This window comes from Triturus cristatus, chromosome 8 (genome assembly GCF_964204655.1).
Source record: "Triturus cristatus chromosome 8, aTriCri1.1, whole genome shotgun sequence".
In the NCBI taxonomy this organism is placed as follows: Eukaryota; Metazoa; Chordata; class Amphibia; order Caudata; family Salamandridae; genus Triturus; species Triturus cristatus.
Window position 1 is genome coordinate 572,546,267 of NC_140591.1, and position 26,141 is coordinate 572,572,407.

Here is a 26,141-nt window from a genome sequence, read left to right on the forward strand (position 1 = left end):
AGTTTGTCTTAATTTTTTCTTAAGTTTGTCTTAAGTCTGTCTTAAGTCTGTCGTAAGCTTGTCTTAAGTCAAACTTAAGACAAAATCCTAACTTTACTATTACTAAATGCCTTCTTTGAATACCAAAAGTAGTAAGTTTAGGATTTTGTCTTAAGTTAGTTCTGTGAATCGGGCCCAAAGTGAGGAAAATCTGCAGAGAGGTTCGGAGGGCACTAGCAAGCAATTGGTTAACCCTGAGACAAATAGCGAGAATTCTAGGCCTCCTTTCTGCCTCCATCCAGGCAGTATTCCCAGCTAACCTTCATTATCGTGCACTACAGAAGTTAAAGACTATATATTCAAACAGAGGAGTGAGATATTCAGACAGAGTTCAGACAGACTCCGAAACGAAGGAGGAATTAAGAGGGTGGCTAGAGAGTTTAGAGGCATGGAATGGAAGGGCCATTTTCGGGCTGTCCCCGGATGTAGTCACAGCCTTCAGGGTTGGGGAACAAGATGTGGTTCTTTGACGATAGGGGGAAAATGGACAAGTCAGGAAAGAGAGATGCACATCTACCTGGAATTGGCTGGTTCCTTTGCAGTAAAGAATTTTATCAGGGATCAGGTGAGATGCTGTGTCCTTTTGAGAATGGACAACATTTCAGCTGTAAGGTAAATAAAAAAGCTAGGGGGTCCACGTTTGAAGGCTCTAGCAGATTTGGCAAAGGAGTTTTTGCACTTCTGTCTGAGCAGGAACCTTATGATCCAGCGCAATACTTGCCAGGAATAAGCAACACAATAGCCGATTAGAATTCCAGACAAAGAATTAAAAGGAAATAAAGGATTTCAATGACTGGAGGTTGAACAGGGCGGTGACCTGTTTTCTCAACTTCCCAGATTCTACAGTTGGAGACCAGATCCAGGGGCAGAGGCAGTAGATGCCTTTCTGCAGTACTGAGGAAGTTTGAGGAGCTATGCTTTCCTGCTTTTTGTGTTGATTCAGAGGATATTACTGAAGGTAAAAAAGTAGCTAGCAAAAAAGTAGCTAGCAGAGATTATTTTGGTAACCCCCTTCTGGCCGTCCCAGGTATGGTTTTCCAAATGCAATGGAGATGTTGATTGCCAACCCACTACTTCTTACGGATTCCCCAGACTTGTTAACAAATGCTTTGGGGGACAATCATGAGTTGGTTCTGCAGAGCCATTTAAGGCTGATGGTCTGATTGATTTCAGGTGAGTCTGTCAGGTGTCAGGGATAATTTTGGAAGCTTTAAAGCTCATTAAAGAGTTATGGGGCATATCAGCAACACACAGCGATAATTATCGCTCAGCGCTCTTAGCGTTAGGATAATTATCGCCGTGTAACGTGGATTTTTATCGCTGAGATAGCGTACTATTAGCAACGCTTATCTCCTCAGTGATAAAAATCCTCACGCTAACTGCCTAACGTGAGATTATCGCTGGAAACTCAGCGATAATCTCATGTAGTGTGGCGTTAGCTTGCTGATAGGGACTCACAAACTTAGCCATGATATCCACCTTCCATAGGATATCATGGCTAAGTCAGTCCTGAAGCAGGCGTAAGGAAAGTAGCGATAACAGGGGTTATCACTACTTTTCCTAACGCTATGCTTCATAGCGTGGGGCTTGATGATAGGAGAAATGTCGCTTAGCGACATTTCTCCTGTCATGTTAGGTCAGGAACGCCCACTTTGCATCTCATTAGAGATGCAAAGCTAGGCGTTAGAAATCCCCACGCTAAAGCAAGGTTTCACGCGTTAGCGTGGCCCTGCTAATAAGGCGATAAAATTATCGCCGCTTTTCGGCTAAAAACGGCCGCAAAAGCAGCTATAATGTTTTATCGCCAACTTGTAAATATGCCCCATGGTCTCCAGGAACCTTAAAAGCGTACAGGGGGGCCTAGGTAAGATGATTTCGTTGGTGAACTTCGAGGAGTTTGGATCCTGTATCAGCACCACTGGTAGAGGTGGTGAACTTTTTGGCAGAAGTCTCCCTCGAAGGAAGGTCCTATAGTGCAGTTAATGTTGGTAGATTGGCGATTTCAGCAGGGCACAAATTGATAGATAGCTTACCTGTGGGTCTACATGATGTTGTGAAAAGATTACCCCTGGGTCCTAGATATGGATCCATGTGGGATGTGGATCGTGTTCTTAAAGAATTGAATAGTTGGAACGAGAATGAATTCTTAAACCTTAAAGAACTTTCTTTAAAGTTGGTTATGCTGTTGTGTCTAATATCTTTGAGAAGGGTCTCAGACTTCAGGGCTCCTGATATTTCAGGACGTAGGTTCGTACCAGAAGGGGTGTGCTTTTAGGTCATAAGGAGAACTAAATCTATGCCTAGGACAATATTTTACCCTAATTTGGATGAATGTAGGAAGCTGTGTGTAGTGAGATGCTTACGTGAGTATGAAAGAAGGACTGAGAACCTCCAAAGCAGTTCAAACCCGCAATTGTTAATTTCTTTTAGAAGCCCTCACAAGTCTGTGTCCACCCCTACCCCAAATCGTTGGGTCAAAGAAGTTATGGGAAAAGCAGGAATCAATTTGACAAAATTTAGGGCTCATTCCACGAGAGGAGCGATGGCTTCAAAAGCACTTCCACTAAGAGGTGGGCTAACTTTTTCAGTAAGGAATATTATGGCAAGGTTTTAAACATGCATAATATTGGCCTCTGTGCCTTCAGATTTTCCACAATTAGGGTGGGTAGAAAATCATGATTTTATTAAAAACACAGAGGCTGATATCATTCCTCCGTTTGATTCCCAACCCTACAATGTGTCTTATGGTTTCATTCCAGGAGGAGACTTCAATAAGTAAATGGAGAAATAGAAGAAGAAATAGTTTGTTGGAGTTGTTGTTCTATGAGATGGTCGTTATGAACTATTGGTGATGTTTGCATCAGAAAGAAGTAAGATGGCTCCCACACAGGGAGCTAATTAGCTATTAGAACACTGATAGGTTCCTATTCTAAGTTATTTGCATTGTTATGTAGTTGCTGTTGTGAATTGGCAATTAACCCCTTCAGTGCCCGCCCCTTTCCCCGCCCAGTGCCGGCCGTTGCATTAGCGGGCGGGGTCTATGACGAGCTGGACTCGTCATGGGCACAGCGCCACCGCGGCCCATGACGAGTCCAGCTCGTCATGGGCACTGAAGGGGTTAAGAGACTGTGAGTTGGCAATTAAAGAGACATGCATAATATCAGCCTCTGTGTCGTTAATAAAATCATGAATTACTAGCCAACCTGGAACATCTGAATTATCCAAGAAAAAATTGTTCAATAATTTAGCTATTCTCTTGTATTTGGTATCCAGTAGGAAAGTCTCTCATGTCATCTCCCTAGACCTAGCGGACAGACTATGTTCTCTGGGAGGTATAGCGTTTTCAATTTCAAAATCAACAAATACTTTTTCTCAGTATGTAGAATATCCAGTGATTCCACATAATAACAAGTTGTGTGTGGTCAATGCTGGAAAGTGTACAAGACATACCAAGTAGTTGCCATAGCCTCAAAAGCCTGTGGGTTAGGTTCTACATTAAAACATACACTAAAAGCAACTGATGGCGTCATGTGTCCCGGTTAGGCCTAGAGGGAAACACAGCCATTTTACATACACACAAGGTTTCTCCTTAGTTGCCTTTACTTTCACAAAATGACTTTTGACACACATTTGCACCAAAGACAGTGCAGATTAGTTTCCATGAAACTATACTTGCTTACAAAATCAACTTCAGAGGAACACTATTATTACCTTGAACTTTAAGTACAAGACCTACACATACATTGTTCAAATGTGATTCTTTGTTTCAACCATACAGCTACACAGCTATCTAGAGTACATAAACAATGGCAGCCTGACTAGAATCTCTGCCCAAGGCAAGGATGATTTCCATTATAAATAAACAAGCATTTCTGGGTTTAGGCAGAGGAGCACTTGCTGTCATTTGCGGGGTCACTGCACAATCAAACTTTAGCTCAGCTGTGAGCTCACCCCTCATCGAGGGATGCCCAACTTGTGACCAACACAGGGACCTACATTCTTTCCCTCCAGGTAATAGAGTTGGAGTTGTTTTATATACCTGCATATTAATTTTGTCTCTGCAAGATGGTTGAACTTTTCATTCTGTTCACTGTCCTTATTTTGCTAGTCTTTTTCATCTGCTTCTGTCTATTGATCATTGCAGCACATATATTCTATACTAGTATCACAATGGTTCAATAAATATTGAAAACGCCCCACTGTGTATTCCTTGTATACTTCTCTGCGAGAAAGAGAGCATGAGTGACTGAGCAAAAGGGTGCTAGCTATGTTACTATGATCCCTGGGAGAGCTCAGGGTTCTCAAGGTATGTGGTTGGAAAAACCATTTGATATGTGCCGAGTTTTAGGGGTGCATACGGCGCCACTGTGGGTTAGTTTGTCTCCATGATGATATTTCTTGTGGGAGTGCACGGAATTAGTCTGGCACCATCCCTACATTAATGTTGCCCAACAAACGTGCAATTCTTACTGGGAAGCGGGGAACTATTTGACAATTGTCTGCCGATTCAATATTTAAGCAATGTTATTATAAGCCTACTGTTAAAATATCATATGTGGTGGTCAAAAATCTTTGAAGAGAGCATAATCCAAAGCCTCTGGTTTTGACATGGAATATAAAGTTCGCTGCAATTCGCAACACGAATTTCCAGTTCTTTTAAGGACACAGAGGTGAGGATTGTCCCACCTACAGTCAAGTCACCTGTTGGTATTATCTTCCTCGTCTTTTCCCTCACTGCTCCTGCAGCCTGCACCCGGTGGCTTGCATTGAGTGACCCCTCCCTCCAGTTTGAGAACTGTGTTGTTGCTGGGTTGCCTGGTGAAGTGAGTCCCATGGTTCCAGGATTGATGGAACAAAGGGCCTGCTACACAACTTGACAGTGCTACCATGGCCAGGGTGGCCGATTGGACCATGACCTGCATAAAGAGGCAAGAGGCTCCGTGGGGACTTCTTACATTACCTTCTGTGGGTGTCTTAGTGCTGAGGGTTTCCTTGCCCCTACCAGAGATAGGAGTGCTACAGGGACTTGTGGTGGAGTGTGAGCTTGCCTTTGTGATGGTCCTGACTGCATGCCTGTGAGGAGGTGTTGGGCTGCTCATTGGTTGGGGGCCTGGGATGATTAAGGTGACGGGCCCTGTCTCTTCCTGCACGCTCTTGGACATGTTGCCTGCCTGGTGGGGTTGTTGAGGAGCTGGGTTACCGTGCTGTCCCTGCTGGCCCCCTAAACGTGTTGGAAGGAGGGAGGTAGAGCCTACCTGCAGGGCTTGTGCACTGGGGTCAGAGCCCTTGGACCCAATCAGATCGTTCACCATTATGGGTAAATACTTTAAGACAAAGGAGGCAGCTGGCTCTTCTCCTCCCCAAGCATCTTTGGCTAGTGATGTGGATGGGATGGCCCTGAAAACCTGGACTCTGGGTGGGGGGCATCAAGGAGCTGCACTGGGCAATGTACTGCAATCCATTGTCGCCTCTCGGGAGGCACTTGAGCTGAAGATTCATTCCATGGTGACAGAATTGGAGCTCTTGCTAGATGACCAGTGTTAGTTGGCAGAGAGGATCACTAGTACTGGATGCTCATTAGGGATTTAGCCCCGGAAATGGTGACAATACAGGAGTAGATGTTGAATATGGAAGGCAGGATTAAGACTTTTGAGGCCAGAGTTGAGGATGCCGAAAATAGGATGCTGAGGAACAATTTTAGGATTATAGAGCTATCGGAATACATAGAGAACCCCAATGCAAATAAGACTGGCTTTTTGAAAAAATGGCTTAGAGAGGAGATTGCCCCAAATGCACTGTCAAGCTTTTATGCTCTGGAGTGAGCACTGCATGTCCCTGCATGGCCTTCACTGCCTCGCGCGGACCCTTGACCAGTGGTGAACAAACTATAGCATTACAAAGACTGAGATCACAATCTGAGCCAGGCCAGGCTCAATGGGGACTTAATAGTTGAAACCCATAATGTAATGATCTTCCCAGACTTTACAAGGGAGTTCAAAGTCAGAGGGTCTCTTGTATGGATGCCAAGAAGTGTCTCAGACAACCGGGGACTCAATATATCATGTTATTCCCTGCAAGATTGAGAGAGACTGCGGGGGATGACGTGCAGTTCTTTACATTACCTCAGTTGCTCTGGGATTGAATGGATCGTCTCCCTAAGACAAGCTATATTGCTGCTCCTATGTATTGATGGGCTGCTCAGAGACTTCCGAGGAAGAAGGTGACAGGTGGGAGTAGAGTGATCCTATCCAGGTCCCAGGTACATCATGAGCATCTGCAAGTGGTGTAAGTGGTGGCAGCTATGAGTGTAGTGGGATCTGACCCTTCCTGCACAGTTGGCAATGGAGATGCGAGGGACACTGACATTCTACTGAGCTTCCATCTCCTCACATGATGACTCCCTGCATCGAATTACTCCTGGAACCTCAGATGAGATTATTTGAAGGGGTCACTGTGGATCATTTATTTCATTGGGCTGACTGTGACACACCTGTGTGGGAAGATAGTGCTTACTGTGCCCTAATCCTTAGGTAGGGTTTAATGTAAGTATATGTATCCTGTTTGCCTCTCTTGGATGGTGTGATGTGAGGCTGAGAGGCATCTCAGATGGTGCAACCCCCCATATTGAAGTTATGCATGTGATGTTGCATGTGTGCTGGATGTTCTTTCATTGGATTGGATGCCATTTCCTTCTTATCCTGTGGATGGAGAGTTGGGTCAGTTATTATTGTCCTGAGGGTTTTGATTGGATTACATCTGCATGCTATTCCCAGATTCAAACACTATGGCTCTGGAACATTAGTTGGAGGGAAGTATTGGTGCCCCTTCCTGGAGGGCTGTAGTGCATATGGTTGTGTCCCCTGTGGCATGCCACATGGAGCAGTACACAATGTGGAATATTTGTAGAGAATGGTCTTGGATCCTAACCCGGCGTTGCTCTACTTGCATTGGGAAAAATAGTGTCCCTGCATCCCAGACTTGTAACTGAGAGTTGAGGCATTAGAAGACCCTCTGTTACAGCACAATATCAGCCAACCAATACAAAGTTATGTTCTAGATAATATGGCTACTGCTGCCTCACCCTTGATTGAGTGGGATGATTTTAAAGCAGTCGTTAGGGAGCGCTGCATTGCTGAGGTGGTAGGGATGGAGTGCATGTTGGTGGAGGAGATTGAGGACCAGGAACTAACACTGCGGGACCTTGAAAAAGCAAGACCAGAGAATACATTATTAAAGCAGCCAATACTAGAAGCCAAGGAATTGCTGGCGGCCCAAGTTGAGAGGCTCTGCTGCTTTGACTATTGAGAGTGCAAGATCCGTGCCCATTCAGAGCATGAAGAGGAATGTTGCTGGCATGGTTCACCAATCCTACTTCCATGGGCACTATGATTTTTGAACTGTAGTCAGAGGCAGGTGAGTGCTTTTGTAGTCAGGACAACATTAATGATCTGTTTAGGGAGTATTATACTTCCTAATTTGGCTCACTCAGTGCTTACACAGGAGGAATCTGAGGAGCTGTGTGGTGCCATTACACTCCAGGAAGTGAGGGCCGTGGTTAAGGCCATGGCATGAAGAACGTACCTGATGTGGATGGCCTACCAGTAGAGCTTCATACCATATATAGGGAGGAATTGGCACCTAAACTGGTCAATCTTGACGCTGCAGCTGAGAATTTAAGCAACTTAACATGTCCACTTGTGATGCTGTGGTGATTTCACTGTTGAGGTCTGCAACATGTCCCATGAGGTTAGGGCATATAGCCCACTGTCCATGCTTAATGTGGAATATAAAATAATTAGTTGGATATTGGCAACTCAACTTTTGCCTCACATGCCTAAATTCATTCATATACAGCACACTTTCCCCTTTATTTTCCACAATTGCTGTGGAGCTCTTGACTGGTGGTGCCCACCCTGGCATGTACTATCAGGGGCTGGAAGTCCGGGGTAGATCTAACTATGCTGATTTATATGCCGATGAAACATTATTATCTCTGGGGGATCTAGGTGCAGCTTAGTGGGAGTGATAGCTCTCCTGGATTGCTTTGGGACAGTAATGAGCTTGTGCATTAATTGGCATAAATCCCATGTATTTCCATTCTGTAGTGTGCCTCTACCCCGGGACTTGCAAGGATTGATGTGGGAAGGGACCTGTCTGAAATATCTAGGTTTTAAGATCTACCCTAACCCTCAGGACTTCCTAGATTGTAATATTGGGCCAGCCATTAGACTTCTGGAAATATTTGCAGCTGTCGGTGGCTGGTAGAGTACCTGTTGCCAGGATGGTGGCACTCTCCTGGCTCCTTTATTTTTTCTTAACATTGCCCCTACTTATTCCCCGCCTTCTCTGCCAGACTTGAAAGCTTATTACCTGGTGGTGCAGCTACAGTGGTTCAATCAATCAATCTATTCCTGGATGAGCCCTGGAGAGGAGGGACTCTACTCGATTTAGGATTCTCAGAATCTGTTTCGGGTCTTCCTGATTTCCCGTTAACATCCACAGGAGGGTTCCCAAGAGATGTGTGGCGATATTGGTAGTGCTACCTACAACAAACCCATACTCAGGCGCCATACTTACAGGACTTAGTATTGCAGTGGCTGGTGGCTTGGGGTGAAGTCTTGTGGGAGCTCACAGACTGGGTCATCTATGGGGTGACTCCAGTGGGGGGATCTCTTCAGGGACAGAGAACTTCTCCAATTTGTGGACTTGTCTGTGGAGTTTGAGCTACCAGGGGACCAATTATTTGCACACCTGGCAGTTGTTGGAATGACTAGAAATCATTGGAGGGAGGACTGCTGCGACTGAACCCCCTACATAGAGATGCTGCCAACTGCTCTGTACTACCAACGGTTGCATTCAAGTGGTCACATGCTACTATCGGGCCCAGTGGGATGATATTCTTACCACTCTGGCGGAACTACGTTAGAGATCCAAATCAATGACGCAGATTCGGCCACATTGCTCATGAAATCTGTGTTATTATAATTTAAACCTTTTCACAGTTAATGTACTTTGTGTATTGATGCAAACATGCTGTATTGGGCCTGGGATTCTGTTGATTATGACAATAAAATTACAATTTTGTTTGAAAAAAAAATTATTTCTGCATGTCTTATTTTTTTATGATTAGAACTGTTCGATTTTGGCTCTGTACTATCGTTTTATTTTACCCTCCCGTAGTTAAACTTTTAAAGCAGAGATATTATCATGATTGTTTTTGTTTTTCAGGTTCCGATCAGAAGCAAGATTAAGCAATACATTGAGCTTCAGGTCAGAAACAAGATTAAAGAATGCATAGAGGTTCTGCATGTTTTCATGAGCTGTATTCAAAGTTTCTCCATAGTTCTAGTTATTGTTCAAAACTTTGGTCTAATGGTTATAGGTGACGTTGATTTCACTCTATGCTAAGGAAAGAGGTAGCAAGATGATGTCTCACATTTCTAAGGACATATAAGGTCAGGAATGTTAGTACTTTATCTGTTGTTGTTTCTTTTTGGCTGCTGTACTGATGCCAGTAAAGAAAGAGAAGCAGAAACCTCCCCCCTGTGTCCTTAATGGAATTGAATTGGATATTCTTGTAACAAAATCCTGCAAATGTATACTCTCAAGATACCCAAAAGCTTATATAATATGTCCATCGGATGGTCTGATGGAAAACATATTACAGGAAGCGGAGAAACACAGAATATGTTGTGCTATATTTTAGTAGGTTGCAGAGGAAGATGGATAATAGACACATAATGACTATCACTTACAGCTATGTGTATTGACATTTCATTGACTAGTACATTGAAATAAGTAATCACAAAATACAATCCACCTATATGAAAACCATGTATATAAGGTTTAAAAAATAACTGATTAGTTCTTAAGAGGAAATTAAATCATTAAGGGTGACACCAGAACAAAACCATTTCACAGAGACTCCCAAAAAGAAGTAAGAAAGAAGGTTTCAAGTATTTTTTTTCCATAAGTCAGAATTTTTAAAACATGTTTCTATCACAACCACTGCTCATCAAGCCACCTCCATCTTCATGGTGAACAATGTTACTAGTGAGGTGTGTATTCATGGAATAAAATGTCATCTGATTATGAAGGAGCAAGGAAATATGTTATATTTTATTTGAGCCCAAGAGGTGCAAAGTGAGTTTGCAAGGAACAAAGGTATAAGGTATAATATTATTTTCATGAGGCAATATTGACACTAATTGCTTTTAGAAAATCTTTAAAACATTGTGCTAATGTGAAAACGTCTCTCCAAAGATATCAGTCAAAACAAATATCCATGCTAAAATTATTGTCAAATCTATATGAAAAAATTAAGAGAAAATCTACCATTATGCACAGACCAAGAGAATTTTATCAGTCTAAGATTTTAAATGCTTACCTAAACCATGGCGATGGGTTGACATTGGAGGTAAGACTGTCCATATTCTGCTCTTTGGGTTATAGCTCTCAACTGTGTTCAAAGTCTTTAACCCATCGCGACCACCAATGACATAGAGTTTCTCATCAATTACAGCCACTCCAAACTGAAGTCTTCTACCATTCATCACACCTGCCTGGATCCACAAATTTGTTCTGAGATCATATTTTTCTATTGTTGTTGCACCTAAATGTAAACACAAAGCTATGTTTCAGAATATCAAAAGCTTTTCTTTCAAAAGCACACAATACTACTTAAATCTTTTGTGTTGTCAATATTCAGTTAAATGATTAGAAAGCATGGAGTTCCAAATATGAAAATATGGGAACATTTTGTAAGAACAGGATATCTTGGGCAAAGGAGTAAAGAGACTTACACTGGACTTGCTATTTTGGGAGTGATGCCATTTTGTGACTGGGAGCAATCAATGTATCAATGAAGAGCTTAAGAAAAAGTAATTCTTCATTACAAAATCACCATTGTTTTGCATTGTCTGGAATGGGTAGAAGTGTCTGATTAAGGGACCAATAAAGGACAGTGCAGTAAATGAGTCAGCAATGTAGTGTCATGTCCATGTCAAGGCTTTAGAAAGGAGCATGGGTAGATTTTGAAATGATAATACATTTTTGATCGGAATGATTTGGGACGTTATAAAAATGTCAGCATCCGTAACTGCTTCTGGTATTTTGGCGCAGCATTATAAATAGAGACTTCGGCCCTCATCACAAGTGTGATGGAACGAATAATGACTGCATGGACCCAGATATAGGCAGGTTTCAGTAAGTCATGTCAGAGTGCTGTGTGCTTTCCCGTGCTTCTGCAGGTGTCACACAGAACCTGGCTTTGCTCCAGACCACAGGCCCTGCCTATGCATCATGTACCAGGGTCCAGTGTCCCAGGTCTGGAATTCTCCAGTCAGGAGTTTTTGCATCTGATATGCCCAGAGGAACTCAGAAATGTGAATGACAGATTTCCAACTGGACATATCGCTCTGGGTAAATATTCCCCACACATAATCAATTAGGGTATTAGTTGACTGTGGTTAGTCCCCACCTCAAATAATACCCACAATCTTTGCCGAGTCAACAACAATTCTTTTTAAATCAACCTGAGAGTGACTGCCTGGTAGTTATGGCAGAGAGTGAGCAGGGTTAACTTAATGGAAATGTGTAAAGTAGTTATGCAGAACCCAAACAGTAGTAAATCCAGAATAAAGTCCAAGTAAATTCCCATACCAATTTAGAAATATAAGTAGTAATCTATTGAGTAAAATGACACCAAATTGGCAACAGCCCAAAATGTAGACTCAGAGTTATGAATTAAAAAAATGTAAGTTTCAAAATAGCGCCAAAAAGCTATTAGTGCGTCGCAGTCATCTGTTTGACCAAGAAAAAGTAAAGTTTAAGGCTGACTGTGAGAGCAGGTTGAATGCAATGACCATGTTTTCCTGGTGAATAGTTTTACCTTCTACCTCAGCAGGGGCAAGGCAGCAGGCTGTGGCCAAGGAGGGTTAAATGTTGTCGGGTATTGAGGCACTGAATCGGTGAAGCCATTGACTTTTGGCAGGAAAGCTCCAAGCAGTAAAATAACAATTTTGCTAGCAGAATCGGTCCCTTACTGGATTTTTTTGCCTTCACCTGGTGCAGATTTCTACCTTCGGACTTAGTCATGTTTTTGGGAGCTCAGATTCTTCCAATAGAGCAAGGCTGAAAGGTTGCAGCCAAAGAAGGCTCCAGGACGCCAGATACTTACAATGGGAGGTTATGCTGAATTGAATGTCTGGCTGTGGAAAATAATGTAGCAGGAGTAACCTCAATCTTTAGCCCAGCAGCAATGCATCTTCATCAGATTGGCTTGGAAGTTTGGTCCCGGTACCTCTAACTTGTCATAGAAAAAGTTGGTAAATCTTTCTAAGTCCCAGGTTTTAGTATTTGTTAGGAACAGAAAACTTTGATACAAACCAACAATCCAGGACCCTCAGGACAACACTTGGGAGTCAAGAAGCAGAGGACAAAAACAGGGCCCATATCAAGGCCAGTTGGAACTGATCAGCTGGAAATGCAGTAAATGGCATATTGAAGATTGTAGTGTACCTGTAGCTGAAACAGAAGGTCAGTCTTATGATCCTTGAAGGCCATTTCCTTGTCCTAGGTAAAAAAGGGGGAGCAGGTCCAGCCTTCAGCACTTGCCACGGGTAACAGGCAGTAGATCCAGACCTCTCCTGTTCTTCAGCCGGGGCAGACATGATCTGAGGAAGGTACTGTGGTTGCCACATTAATGTCCAGTGCCAACCTGTTGGTGGGGGAAACTTCTGGGTGCTCCCTAATCAATGAGGTAAAACCTCCAAGGTGGACCCCAGTCCCTTTTGAAGTGTGTCCTGTGCTTTTTACTGCAAACATCGCTATAGTGCCGGACTCTGCCCAAAATCAGCATGGCAAAACCTTTCTTCCCCTAGGCAGAGCTTCTGTGCTGACCCTAGAGGTATGACCAGGAAAATCAGAATCCCCCCTCACTCCAACCGGCTCTGGAGGCAGATTTTCTCTGACTGGGCCTGGTACCTCACTGACAAAGGAGACAAAGGAATTAGGCAGACACAAGTGTAAGCTACATATGCCTAAGACAGGGTAATCAGCTGTGAAGGTAATTAAAATCCAAGGCACAGCTCAGGTGGCAACCTGACAGAGAAACAAATCACCCAATGTCTTTTTCTCAGCTCTGGGAGAAAGTTCAATCCTCATTATGCGGGGGGGGGGGGTCAGCTCCTGGGCTGCAATTGGAAGCTCATGCAATATTCTAAAAGTAGCTGCTCTAAAATCTGTATTACAAATACAAGTTTGTGAATGGATTGGCTTGTAATCTTCATTTTAAAAAGTTTGTTGCTGCTTACTAAGTGGAGATAACACATATTAAATGTAATACTGTTTCCTAAGTCTTTCCAATGTACCAGCTAAACCTGCTATAGTGAACATAGCTTTGAAGGCATTTTCATTGTAAGGATGTGTTTCACACTAAACCTTTACATGTCCAATTTTTAAATATCATGCACTATATCTTGTGGGCATGGATGGGCAACTAAGAGATGACATTAATATCTAAAGGATTGGTTTAGGCCTGTTAAAAGGGGTCCATCTTCTGGCTCTTATCCTCCCACTTGTCATAATCCTCATCCACCTGCTCCTATTCCTTGCTTCCCCAGACCCCCCTCCACAATGACTGAATTTAGTCTGGTACATCATCCAATCCTGTCACCTAGATACTGTCAGAAATGAAGGCTCCATAAATATATGCTAATATATGCTAAAAATTGAAACTACCATCCCTAAGATACAATGTGTAGGTGACTATAAGGTCAGTGTGGCAGAAACCCACTCTGCTGGGTGAATACCATGAACAGGTGTGCTAATTCACAGGCAGCAGAGTGACCTCCTCCTATGAATTATCCAGCTGCATTACATACCTGTCTACTGCTTTCTCTTCCCCATTCCACAGAAGCCCCATGACCGTATCTCACTCAATTTAACTCCCGCAAGTGTCTCAGTTATTATGCCCCCAAAGCACCAATTGCCTACTGTATGTGTGTCTCTCTCTGAAGGTCAGATACCACCCATCTGTCTGCATTCCCTGCTTGCTTCTGCTTGTCAACTGCTGCTGTATTGTCATGTTTAAAATACAAAGCAAGCACAACCCACCCTTAGAAAGAAGCCTGAAGCTAGCACAAAATGCCTCCATAAGAAGGCCATAAAAAGGGCATCAAAAGGAGGACCATGAACATGAAAAAAATAATGTGTTCTCGAGAGTGGAGAAAACATTTGTGTGAAATATTCTAAAACCATACTCATTATTCTCTGCAGTAAGCAAAATACTCCCAGTCTGGAGTGCAAAATATGTGAGAGCATATGCTAAAACTCTTGAAATCAAAGTGTGTTTCCTACATTTCCTATCTGAATATTAATATAGTACAAATATCTTTATTAAAAAGTCATTTTACTGTTTTTTTCATCTGAAAACATCTTAGCTTAAATCATGCACTTATGTTTGCACAAACTATTGTACATTTGTATGTGCACTTATATATGCAAATGCCTCACAGACGTTGAATCCAATAGAAGCTGCCCATTACTGTACCATTGCTTGTTCCTTTTTTCATGTATGGCTAAATAAGAAAACTTCTTCACACAATTTATCAGGCCACCAGCCAAACTAAACATCATCCCTACTATGTAGTCTTTGGCCAGCTAAACAGCAGAGAATATGTGCTATTTTGCTGGTTGCCTGGTAAATAGTAGAGATTAAGTACTAATAGGCTGGTGTTTGGTCAAATAGCCAGTTCCTTTACAAAATGAGCTTAGCTGATTCAATTAGCTGGCCCTTTTCTGTTTTTAGGCTGACTTGCACTTTAGCAATTAGCTATGCTGATTAGGGGTCATTTCCTGCTGTGTGGGGGACTCAATTGCCCACAATATATTGAATCCTGAGCAGGAAGAGGAGGGGTTCTTACGCTCATCTCGCCTCATAAGCGCTCTCCTTTTCCTGCAGCATGGGTTGTTAGGTGCTGTGTGTAGGATTTAATTGCCCACAATCCATCAAGAACTGAGCAGGAGGAGAAGCTCCTACTTAAGAAAATCAGTGAAGACTCTTTTATCAAGTTGCTGCTGATTAGACTTTCTGAGGCTCTGCCATTTGGAAAATGGTAGAGGTGAGGGGTGCAACAGCAGAGTCTGTTGCAAGGGGAAGGAGGACCCTTTCGATGACGTCAAGTCTTTTGTTTCCCTTGATTACACTTTCAGTTTGGCTGCTGACAACCAAGTACAGAAAACTCCCACATATTTCTGCATCTGTTGTTGGTACTCCACTCCGGAGACCATCCTGCAGTTAGGGGCATCTCTAAAATGTGTCTGGAGAACAGCCTGGAAAAGACATTTGAGAGAACACCCCCAATCAGTTCTGCAGCATAAGACAATGGCTGTGTTTGCAAGAGAGTCCTGTATAAATTCTGTTCTTGTAATGACAACATTCCTTGAAATTTGTGGTTCACTGTAGTCTTTTGTAACCAACTCAAGTTTTCCTCAAATAGAGCTACAAAGTTTGGATGGGCCACAGAAACACTTTTGGTGGCACAACCTCCTGTACAGTGCTAATGACATGAACACTGTGCTAATACCTGCTCCAATATTTATTTATTAATTATGGATACATTATTAATTAATTAATTGTTAATTCATTATGTGCATTGTGTAATTATTAAACAAATTAGATTTTAGGTGCAGGTTGTTGGGTTTGTAGGGGTATTGGGTGGGAAGGTAAAAAAGAAAGTGTAATATTATACTTTTTTAATTTAGATATATGTTAAATGTATATTGCTTGGTATGTGGGATTATAGTGTGGAAATCTAAGGAAAAAATTAATAAAGGAAATGTTTTTCATATATATTCATTATTTCAAACATTTATAAATATTTTATTTAACTTTGTTCCAAATATACATATTTAATTTCAAGTTAATAGTTTTATAATATTATGAAATTAATACTTGTATTAAAGTAAGGTATGTGTTTGAAGTGAAATACTTTGCTTACTCTTGCACAGACTAGAGTAGGAATAATAAATGTCACCCCTTCTGAGTCCAACGCTTTCCCTACTGTTGCACAGACTGAAGTTGGAATAGTACATTTCACCAGTCCTGAGTCCAAGGCTTTCCCTACTGTTTCACTGAGTGGCATTGGAATAGTAAATCTAATCCCTTCTGAGTCCAATGCTTTCCTTACTGTGGCACAGACTGGAGCTGGAATAGAAAATGTTACCTCTCCTGAGTCCAACGATTTCCCTACTGGTGCACCGGCTGGAGTGGGAATAGTACATTTTACCCCTCCTGAGTCCATCGCTTTCCCTACTGTTGCACAGACTGGAGTGGGAATATTCAATTGTACCCATTTTGAGTCCAACGCTTTCCCTACTGTTGTAGCAACTGGAGTGGGAATGGTACATGCTATCCCTCCTGGGTCCAACGCTTTCCCTAATGTTCACAAACTGGAGTGGGAATATTACAAGTTACACATCATGAATCCGACACTTTCTCTACTGTTGCACCGACAGGAATGATAATGGTAAATGTTGCCACGCCTGAGTCAAACGCATTCCCTACTGTTGCACAGACTGAAGTTGGAATAGTACATTTCACCACTCCTAAATCCAATGCTTATCCTACTGTTTTACTGAGTGGCATGGGAATAGAAAATGTAACCCCTCTTGAGTCCAATTATTTCACTACTGTTGCACAGACTGGAGTTGGAATAGAAAATGTTACCCCTCATGAGTCCAACGCTTTCCCTTCTGTTGCACAGACTATAGTGGGAATAATAAATGTTACCCCTCCTGAGCCCATCGATTTCCTTACTGGTGCTGGAAGTGGGAATATTCAATTTTACCCATCCTGAGTCCAACGCTTTCCGTACTGTTTTAGTAACTGAAGTTGGAATGATGCATTTTACCACTCTTGAGTTCAATGCTTACCCTACTGTGAACAGACTGGAGTGGGAATATTACATGTTACATATCCTGAATCCAACACTTTCTCTACAGTTGCACCGACAGGAGTGAGAATGGTAAATGTTGCCTCCCCTGAGCCCAACGCTTTCCCAACTGTTGCACAGAGTGGAGTGGGAATAACATATGTATTATTTCTAAAATGTTATAGCTTCTCTGTATTAAAAATATATTTTTTTGAATTAGTGATATATGATGTATTTTTAGTAAAATGTATTTGTTTATATTGCTTTTATCTGTAAATATGATTTTTTCAATGTTATTATATATATATTTACTTGTTATACTATTACATTTCTTTAAAAAAAATTGTCAATTCTAATATAAATTTAAAGTTATGTTTCAAATAGTTTTAGATTTGATATGTGAAAGTAAATGTACACACATACATATATATCGCAAGAATTCCTTTCACTTCTCCCTCGGTCTCCCAGAGGTTTCCGCAAGTAAGGATCACAGCACCACAAACGACACTCAAAGTAAATTTATTCTTTTCAAGTTGAGACAAGGTGTCACACACGAAAAAGACGGTCATATGTATGTTTGTACAAATAAGTATATATTTATATATGTTTTTTATTTTAATTAAATACATTTAATTTACATTATATGACTGTTACTTGTTAATATATTGAAAGTTTACTATGCTTAACTCTATATAACTTTAAAACTATATTTTGTATATTTGTTTGATGTTACTGTAAAATAATATTTTTATAATTTACTTTATAAATATAAGAAAACAATACGTTTGTGCTCGAACTTTTTGACACAATATTTTTTTATCACGATATTTATGGTTTAGATATTCCGTCAGTCTACCATGCAAGAGCGACCCAGATAGTGGAATATGTAAAACCTTATCCTATAAATTTAAAACCAAACATAAAGAGGGAGAAACATAAATTATTCTGAGGCATTTGGGAATGACAGGCCCTGGCACATCAGAGGTTGGCCAAGAATCCATCTTTCTACAGAATTTGAAAGAATGTTCAGTTCAAGGAAAGGCTTAGATAAAAACAGGCACTATCTTCAGTATACCTACCCCAAAACCAACTGCAACCCTTTGAGAGGAATTGCACCACAGAATCGAACCTGTGTAATTTGCTCTACAAAGCTTCACCCAGAGGAAGTTGTGTGAAAGGATGTCTCCATGCCGATTCCAGGGATACCTTAATTCTGGAAAGTTTAGTTGGGAGGTGACTTCAGGCTGAGGCGTTGGTCAGATCAAACAATAGCTTCATTATAGGAAATAATTGGGGAATCCTTGATCCTCAATCAGATGAACTGGAAGTAAGGTTGCAGGGGCAATGCACCAGCCCCAAGATAACACTGCTGGAGTTCAGAAGGTGAATGTGCAATAAAGAGCCCTTCACATTTTGGTTTTTTGCATTTGTTGCGAGTTAAAATACAGGTTATTAAGTATCATGCAATGTCGTCTGTGAAACGTCCTCCTATTTAACATGGAGATTAGTGTTTACTTTTACTTTCCTTGATGGGTGGGGGATTGCATTTTGCAATGTGATCTAAGTGACTAACTTGCTGAAGTACAGAATGCTGAAATGTGTCAAATATTTTCGAACACACAACTGAATTTAAGTACTTGCAAATAAACTTTACAAATATTTTAAAATATATCAACAGCGAGACAAATTCAAATGAGACACATTGGAACTTTTTACGATGTTGGGTGGAATCACTTCTGCCCGACACCATTGCGGTTTGGATTGTGGATTCGATTGGGAACTGCCTGACCTTAAGTTGGTGGTTCCGACAAAAGCATTTGGAACATCCATTTTTCAATCAAAGCTTGTGCAGTGGGTAGAAAAGGGTCTGCAGTACAAGCTTCCATTGAAAAATTTAGGTTTTCAAACATCCCTGCACTATGGTGTAAGCACCTCACGATGCCTGCCACACGGTGCAGACATGTTTAGGGGGCACCATTGGAGCCCCCCCAGGCCACATAGTGGAGGGCCAGGAAGGAAAGGGGCCAGGAGGAAAAGGGGCCCTGCTAGCTGCCCTCAATTTCATTTTCCAACAGCTTTTCCATGTCGGAAAGGCTGACATGGAATGGCTGTAGGAAACCAACATCATAATCCTGACAGCGGAGCTGTCATCATTAATGGATTATGAAGTGTTTCCGATGTACTGATGGGCTCCTTGAACCCATCGGAAAGAGTTGGACGGTCCCTCTGCCTTATTATGTGTTATTTTCAATTTTGAAGTGTGATGGCAAAAAAGATTTAACAGGATCAAAATAAACCAAGACCCATTGCTTGAATAATGCACAAATAATAAATATGAGCAGAAATCCGATTTCCACATATCAGTGTTTGCTGCACTACATTGGATGAGCAGTAAAGTTGCATGACTGATGCAAATGTAGTGGCGATTTCAATGGGCTATTTCAAAAGAAAATGTGCTCTCTGTAAGTATTTAGGATGAAGGGCTACAAAATGCACAAATGGACATACAATACTTTCCAATCATTCATCTGCCAAATAGGCATGTCTCATTTCCTACACTTTGGAACATCATAATACATTACAGTCAGTGCGCGGCATATCAGTGGTAGTAGCTATATACATTCTGCAGTACAATACAATGTAGAAAGTCACTCTGCTCTGTGCAAGTCACCCTCCTTGGGTCATAGGCAAGTCATTGGCCTCCCTTCTGAGCTTTCTCCCATTCTTCAGCAGTTCTGAGAACTTCATTTGAAAACAACAGAAATCAAAAGTAAGGTACAGTGTGAACAGCAGGTTACTGGACATACCACCATAGACAGGCCCTCCGTTCCTTCACCTAGCAGCTGTGAATGGGGCTCATCCTACACTGTGCCTTTACCAGTGACAACGCCACACAGAATATCTCTAGCTTTTTTTTTGTGCTGACATTGCACATGAGGTTTAGGGCCCCACCCCAGGACAATGATGCCTAGGTCCCCCTGAGGGCTGAGGCTTAAGATACGCACTTGCAACATGGGGGCAGGGTGCCTGCGCTGGCACTAGGCAGCTTTTCTTTGCGACAGCACTAGGGAATACACAGGGGTGTGCCGTATTCTTGTGAATGCGGTGCATCAGTATGTTTTAAAAATGTCAAGGCGCTGCTTATTTTGGCACAGTTCTGCGCTCTAACATTTTTTTGTAAATATGCCCCACTATGTTTAGATTACAGAGCTCACAGTGGCAATGGTTTCTGCGAGGCATGCTTTCAGCATCAGTGCAGTGAAGGGATAAAAGACTGGCCGAGTGACAGATGTTATGTGAAGTGAATCTGGCAGCCAGGAGAGAAAATGTAAAAAACATAAATCATAGTAAGGAAATAATAATTTAAATAGTTGACTTCCATTTGAGTACTTTTTCAATGTTGAAAAGGGAATTTTCATAAAGTTCGAACTTTGTGATATGATTTGCTTTGAGACATCATAAGGATTACGTTTTGCTAACTATATCAACTGCTGGTAAAACTACGGAAACACAAACAACTTCAGAAGGACTTCAATCATTGTGCATAGCCTTCAAGGACTGCTTTCAGTATCTATGCTGTTGCTGAAACAAAGGAAGGATCTCTGACCAGAAGTACTTTTTGCTGGTCACAAAAGAACTGGTGGCAATTTGCAAGTTTTACAAACTGACCTACATACTACTAGGTTGGTTTGTAAAATTCAGATTCAGAGTGGGTTGTAATCTGACCTAACTCATGAATATAAATGAGGTAGGTTGCAAGTTGAAACTCAACCCAAAGGGTGACCATCACAAGGATGGGGGTTTTCTAACGTCAGCTGACTATCATATCTAAGATCTTCTTTGAATAAAGTAAACTGTCTTTTTAATGCAGTCTGTTCACTTAAAGGAAACGGGGGACTCCTTACCAATGTTTTGCAACTGGATTTCGTAAGCAAATTATACTGATTCAGCAATTGGAATTGACACCAACAATGCCGTCGCTTCCAAACATTGAATTGGTAAGGGGTCTCAATACTATTTTGTAGTCAGTTAACTTTACCAATTCCTAAAATGGGATTAGTACATTTTAATGAAACATTTGTGCAGTCTCAATTTCCAAACTGGATTGTTTGCAACTATTTGCAACCGTTTACGACCAGCCAGCCACCATAGAAAGGTTTCCGACTTCCTGAGGTGAGAGCCTTTGCTCTCGGAATCAGCAACAAAGCCTGCTCTGGATGAAGGTGTTCACACCTCTTCCAAACATGAAGTGCACTCCAAGTGCGGGAAGCTTCAAAGGCCCTGCCACCTTTGTTATGCGATCCAGGCTTCTCCAGGTAGTGGAGATGCTCACTCCCCTCTGTCCTGACTCTACTTTTTGGTGGCAAGACAGGTAGAAAAATTAGTAATATTTGGAGGTGTACACACTTTCAGCCAGCACCACCAATAGTGCAGGCCAGCTGATGTGGACCCCACTTTTAAATTTCCTCCATCTTATTTTTGATGGACTTAGTATTCAAGGGTCAGGGTAATGCCCACTTCCACCATAAAGTGTCATACAGGGGGTGTATAGACATCCTACCGGTAAGCAGCCCATTGGCTTTTACCTGTCACTACCCTTAATGCTCCTAAATTGAGCATTTAGATGCCACCCCTGAACCCAAGAACTCTGTTTCAACAGATCAAGAGAATAAAGACAGAAGAGTCAGTGCATGCTGAGAACTGTAGCAGACCTGTTGACTTTGGCGTGATACCCTGCCTGTCCTCAGCCCTCTATCAACATTCATGACAGAGTGACTCATCCTGCGAGGTGGAGAACTAATAAAGCTTTGGGTAGCCTCCCAGCACTTGGTAAACCGCATCGGTCTCCCTTGGAATAGAGGAGCTACTCTCCTGCTGTCTGCAGGTACAGAGAAGCAGAGTCCTGTTCACCGCCTTGCAGCTCCCTGTACGACTGATGTGGCAGATGACCAGGAGAAGGTACTTGTGCCATGGAAGGGCAGATCTGTCTCCCCACTGAATGTGAAGACACCAGGACCAACTGTAGCCATGCAGTACCAACCCCCGGGGTACCAGATGCCCCGCACCAAACATCAACAGCGAGAGTCAGTCCGGATTCTCACTGCACCAGAACTAAGCAGCCATCGGAGGATGTCAGCATCACTGAGAACAACGTCATAAGTGGCCTAGCTGCCTTGATTTCTCCTCTCATCTGCCATCTGTTTGTACCTGACAGTAAGGTGCATCTTTGCGCACCCATCCCAGCTGACCAAACCACTCTCCACCCAAGCCGCCCGGCCTGGGTCCAGATGAACCGGCTGTGCCCTCGTGCTCTGAGAGCCCTTGCGACCCAAGTCCCCTTTTGGCAGCTCTCAGACTTGCCTGCAAGTGACAATGCACACTAACCCCAGGTTCGCTGGGGAAGGGAACTAGAGGCTTGTTAGGGTAATAGGAGACGGCCTGCCTCCAACACAACTTGATACACACAAATGGGGCCGCTCCTATTAGAATGACCTAGAGAAAAACTGAGTAGTGTTCTGTGACTGTGAGTGTGAACATCTCACTAAAAATTACGGACTGGCCTCACACACCACCTGGTGTCATGCTTCATCATCGGCCAGTCCTCGCCCTCTAAAAACTTGGTTTGATAGAGGGCGGGCATACACCTGACGACAGGGATGCACTTCTAACTAAGTGGGGCCCAAAGTGAATAAGTGAGATTAAAAAGCCATTATAGTAACCTCATTTTCTATTTAATGGTTTAGGAGACTATATGGTTTATAAAAACAAGTGTACGGCGCAATTTGGAAAATTATTATCCCATCGCCGCGTAATCATTGGTCTGAAAATGGGTCGACATGTTTCTGCCTTATGTCAACAGAGGTACTCGGCATTCATCAGGACCTTAGTGTTTAACCAAATAACGGGCTCCACTCTTACCAATATTATGGTTAAAGGGAATCAGCGGTGGAGAGACCGTGGTCACTCTCTGCTGTATATATGGGTCAGAAAAGTACCCTGTGAGAAAAAAAGGAAGGAAATATCATATAACACATACTCAGCAACCAATGGGTTAAGGGGTCATTCATGAAAAATCAAACAGGCGTAACTCTATACAATCTTATGTGCGCATAGTGCAAGTGTATAACACATGACTGGCATACGTGAATACACAAGTGAGTAAAAGCACGGGGAAAATTACTCCCCATTTCTTACCTACAGCCTTAACCCTATATACTCCATGGGAGGGGGGTGGTAAAGGAGAACCCCTGTAGTCACACTCTGAAGAGGTAAGCAGATAAAGGAGAATTAATTTAGGCAGTATACTTTAGCCAAAAAGCGTGAAACTGAGATGGGGCATGATGATATAAACCATATCCTACTACACAAGCATCCCACTATCATTCATCCAGACCACAGCGTCTTACTTCATCAAGGTGCATTCCCCATGGGATCACCTAGCTGTGTACCGCACTCCTCCCCGGTGACAGGTAAGTGAGGGTAGAGATCGTTGTTAAATAGCAGCCTTGATTGGTAAAGTGATGGGAGGGACCCGGTCGTAACGTGACTGCGGAACCTAAATGTGTATTCCGGTGTCCCATGCGCTCCCAGCGTTAATGTCACCTGTCTCTGCCTAACTTCCAGGAAAAAACGTCATGACAGATTCCGGCGCGGATAAGTGTACACCATTACTGAAGTCTCGGTACAAAGACTGTAGATACCGTGCATATAATCCCAGAAACGATCCCTGATGTCTGGAATCAGTGTTGATTAGATGCGCGTTTCAAAAGAGAACGGCACCACCGTTCCGTATGTGATGGAGACACTACCGTTACCAGCAGGGAGGGGCCAACGCCGGAAGACTATGTCCCAAAAGTTAGAGGGGACGGAAGTCAGGCAATATGCTCAAAGTGAGCCCCGTGGTAAAGCATAGGCTCGTATATCAGGGAGAGGTCGGTGATGTAAACACTGTATTGATCTCGGGTGGACAGTATATACAAAGAACCCGTATATGCCATAGCTTGAAACACACATAGTGTTAGATAAACAATTCTCAATGTCTACATGAAAATTGCTCACAAAACTGGGCTGGCACTCTATGTCCAGGTGAGGCTAATCCAATCTTAAAATAAAGATGCCACCCTAACAATAAGGGTATGTAGACCATCCATCGATTGAGAAAACCACTATGGTGTATTTAATTTAAATTGGGATAGGATATGTGGAACAGGTGTCCTAGTTAGAATATGTTCCCATCTTGCTGTGTCAGGTTATTACCTTCCCACTTGAAGCCAAGGGATTTCGTCGTTCAAGCCAACGTCCCACGTGCGTAAGCGGAACACCCAGCGTTGTTTCCTCTGAAAGAGTGCTTGGGTTATGTCAGTTTTTCTTTTTTGCATAACCTCCAGAACCACCCATCTTATATCGGTGTCTTTATGATTTTCCTCGAGGAAATGTTTAGTCAGTTTAGTATTGGATCTGGCACACCGGATACTGCTACGGTGTTCGTTGACTCTAGTTTTTATTTTTCTAGTAGTCAGGCCCACATATCTGAGGTTACAGGGGCATGTCAACAGGTAGACCACCCCCTCGGTGTTGCAGTTGCTAAAATTCTTTAGCCTCCAGGGGTTCCCAGTCCCAATATCTACTTCTTTCGTTGTGTATGTCTGGGGGCATGCTACGCAATTCCCACACGGGAAGTGTCCATAGGGTTTCGACTGGCCCCAGAGTGTGCCTTGGTCTGCGGTTTCATTCTGATGTATTTGTGCCTGGACCAGATCATCCCGCAGGCTCCTGCTGCGCTTAAGTGCAAAAAGTGGGGTTTCCCACTTTTGATCAGAGCTGTTCAGAATAGACCATTTCTTCCTGATGATGTTTTGGATCCGATTTGATACAGGAGTATAGGTGGTTACACAGACTATCCTATTACTTTTTTCTTTGTTAGTGGTTTCCAAAAGGCTTTCTCGATGGTTATTCCTGGCCCTCTTTTTTGCTTTCTTAACCATAGTTTTAGGATAATTCCGGTCCAACAGTTTCCTCTCTAGTTGATTGGCTTGTTCATTGTAGGTGCTCATATCAGAACAGTTCCTTCGTATCCGGAGGAATTGTCCGACTGGAAGGTTCTGTCGTAGTGCTTTAGGGTGGAAACTCTCATAGAGCAGTAAGCTGTTTTTGTCAGTTGGCTTGTTGTGTACTTTGGTGTGAATCCCATCTGGGCTCATAGAAATCACCAGATCCAGAAAGATGGCTTGATTGCTGTCAATGGAGTACGTGAATTTCAGATGTTCATCTTTGGAATTTATCCACTGTGTGAAAAGGATAGCTTCTTCCATTGTGCCCCGCCTGATGATCAGAATGTCATCTATGTAGCGTTTCCAGGTCTTTAGTTGTGTTGCATAGGGATTATTCTGGTTGAAAATAAAATCCTCTTCAAATTGGTGTACATACAAACACGTTATGCTTGGCGCGAAAGTGCTACCCTTGGAGGTACCGGAGATCTGGTGGTAGATGGTACCTTCAAAATCAAAGAAATTCTCAGTTAGGGCAATTTCTGCACACTCTAAGATGAAAGATATCGGGGTGGTATACATCCATTCATTTAACAAAATTTGTTCGATTACAGCCAGGGTACGTCTCTGCGGAATACTGGTGTAAAGCGCCTCTATATCCATGGTAATGAATATGTCTTCAGTATCGCTGATCTCAAGATCACGTAGATGGCATAGGACATCTTTTGTATCACATAGATATGATTTTGATTTCTGGACAATAGGTTTTAAAAACCAATCGCAAAATTGTGATAAAGGTTCAAGCAGTGAACCTATCCCGGAAATAATGGGTCTACCAGGAGGTGGAGTTTTGCCCTTGTGAATTTTTGGCAAGATGAAAAATCTGGGAGTCCGAGGATTCTCATTAATCAAGAATTCTGCTTCTTGTTTCATTATCCAATCGTTAGTGACTGCCTCATGTACCATGATACTGATCTGATTCTTGAGGCGGTTGGTAGGATCACTAACATAGATCTCATAACTATTGGAATCACTCAACAGTCTGTTGCATTCTTTTCGGTACATTTCCAGGTTCATGAGTACAATAGCATCACCCTTGTCAGCTGGTTTAATTACCAGTTCTTTGTTATTTTTCAAGGATTGAAGTGCGTTCCTTTCACCTTTTGTCAGGTTTTGAAAG

The 26,141-nt window shown here is 42.4% G+C and overlaps 1 protein-coding gene across 1 annotated transcript in view; it reads right to left on the reverse strand.

The window, feature by feature from the left end:
* The window catches only part of LOC146802433 (kelch-like protein 1), a 771,680-nt gene that overhangs the window by 323,532 nt on the left and 422,007 nt on the right, over nt 1-26,141 (reverse strand). Inside the window, exon 7 of the mRNA XM_085623756.1 lies at nt 10,427-10,651. Coding sequence (XP_085479882.1) covers nt 10,427-10,651 — 225 coding nt within the window. The remainder of the gene's footprint in view (nt 1-10,426; nt 10,652-26,141) is intronic.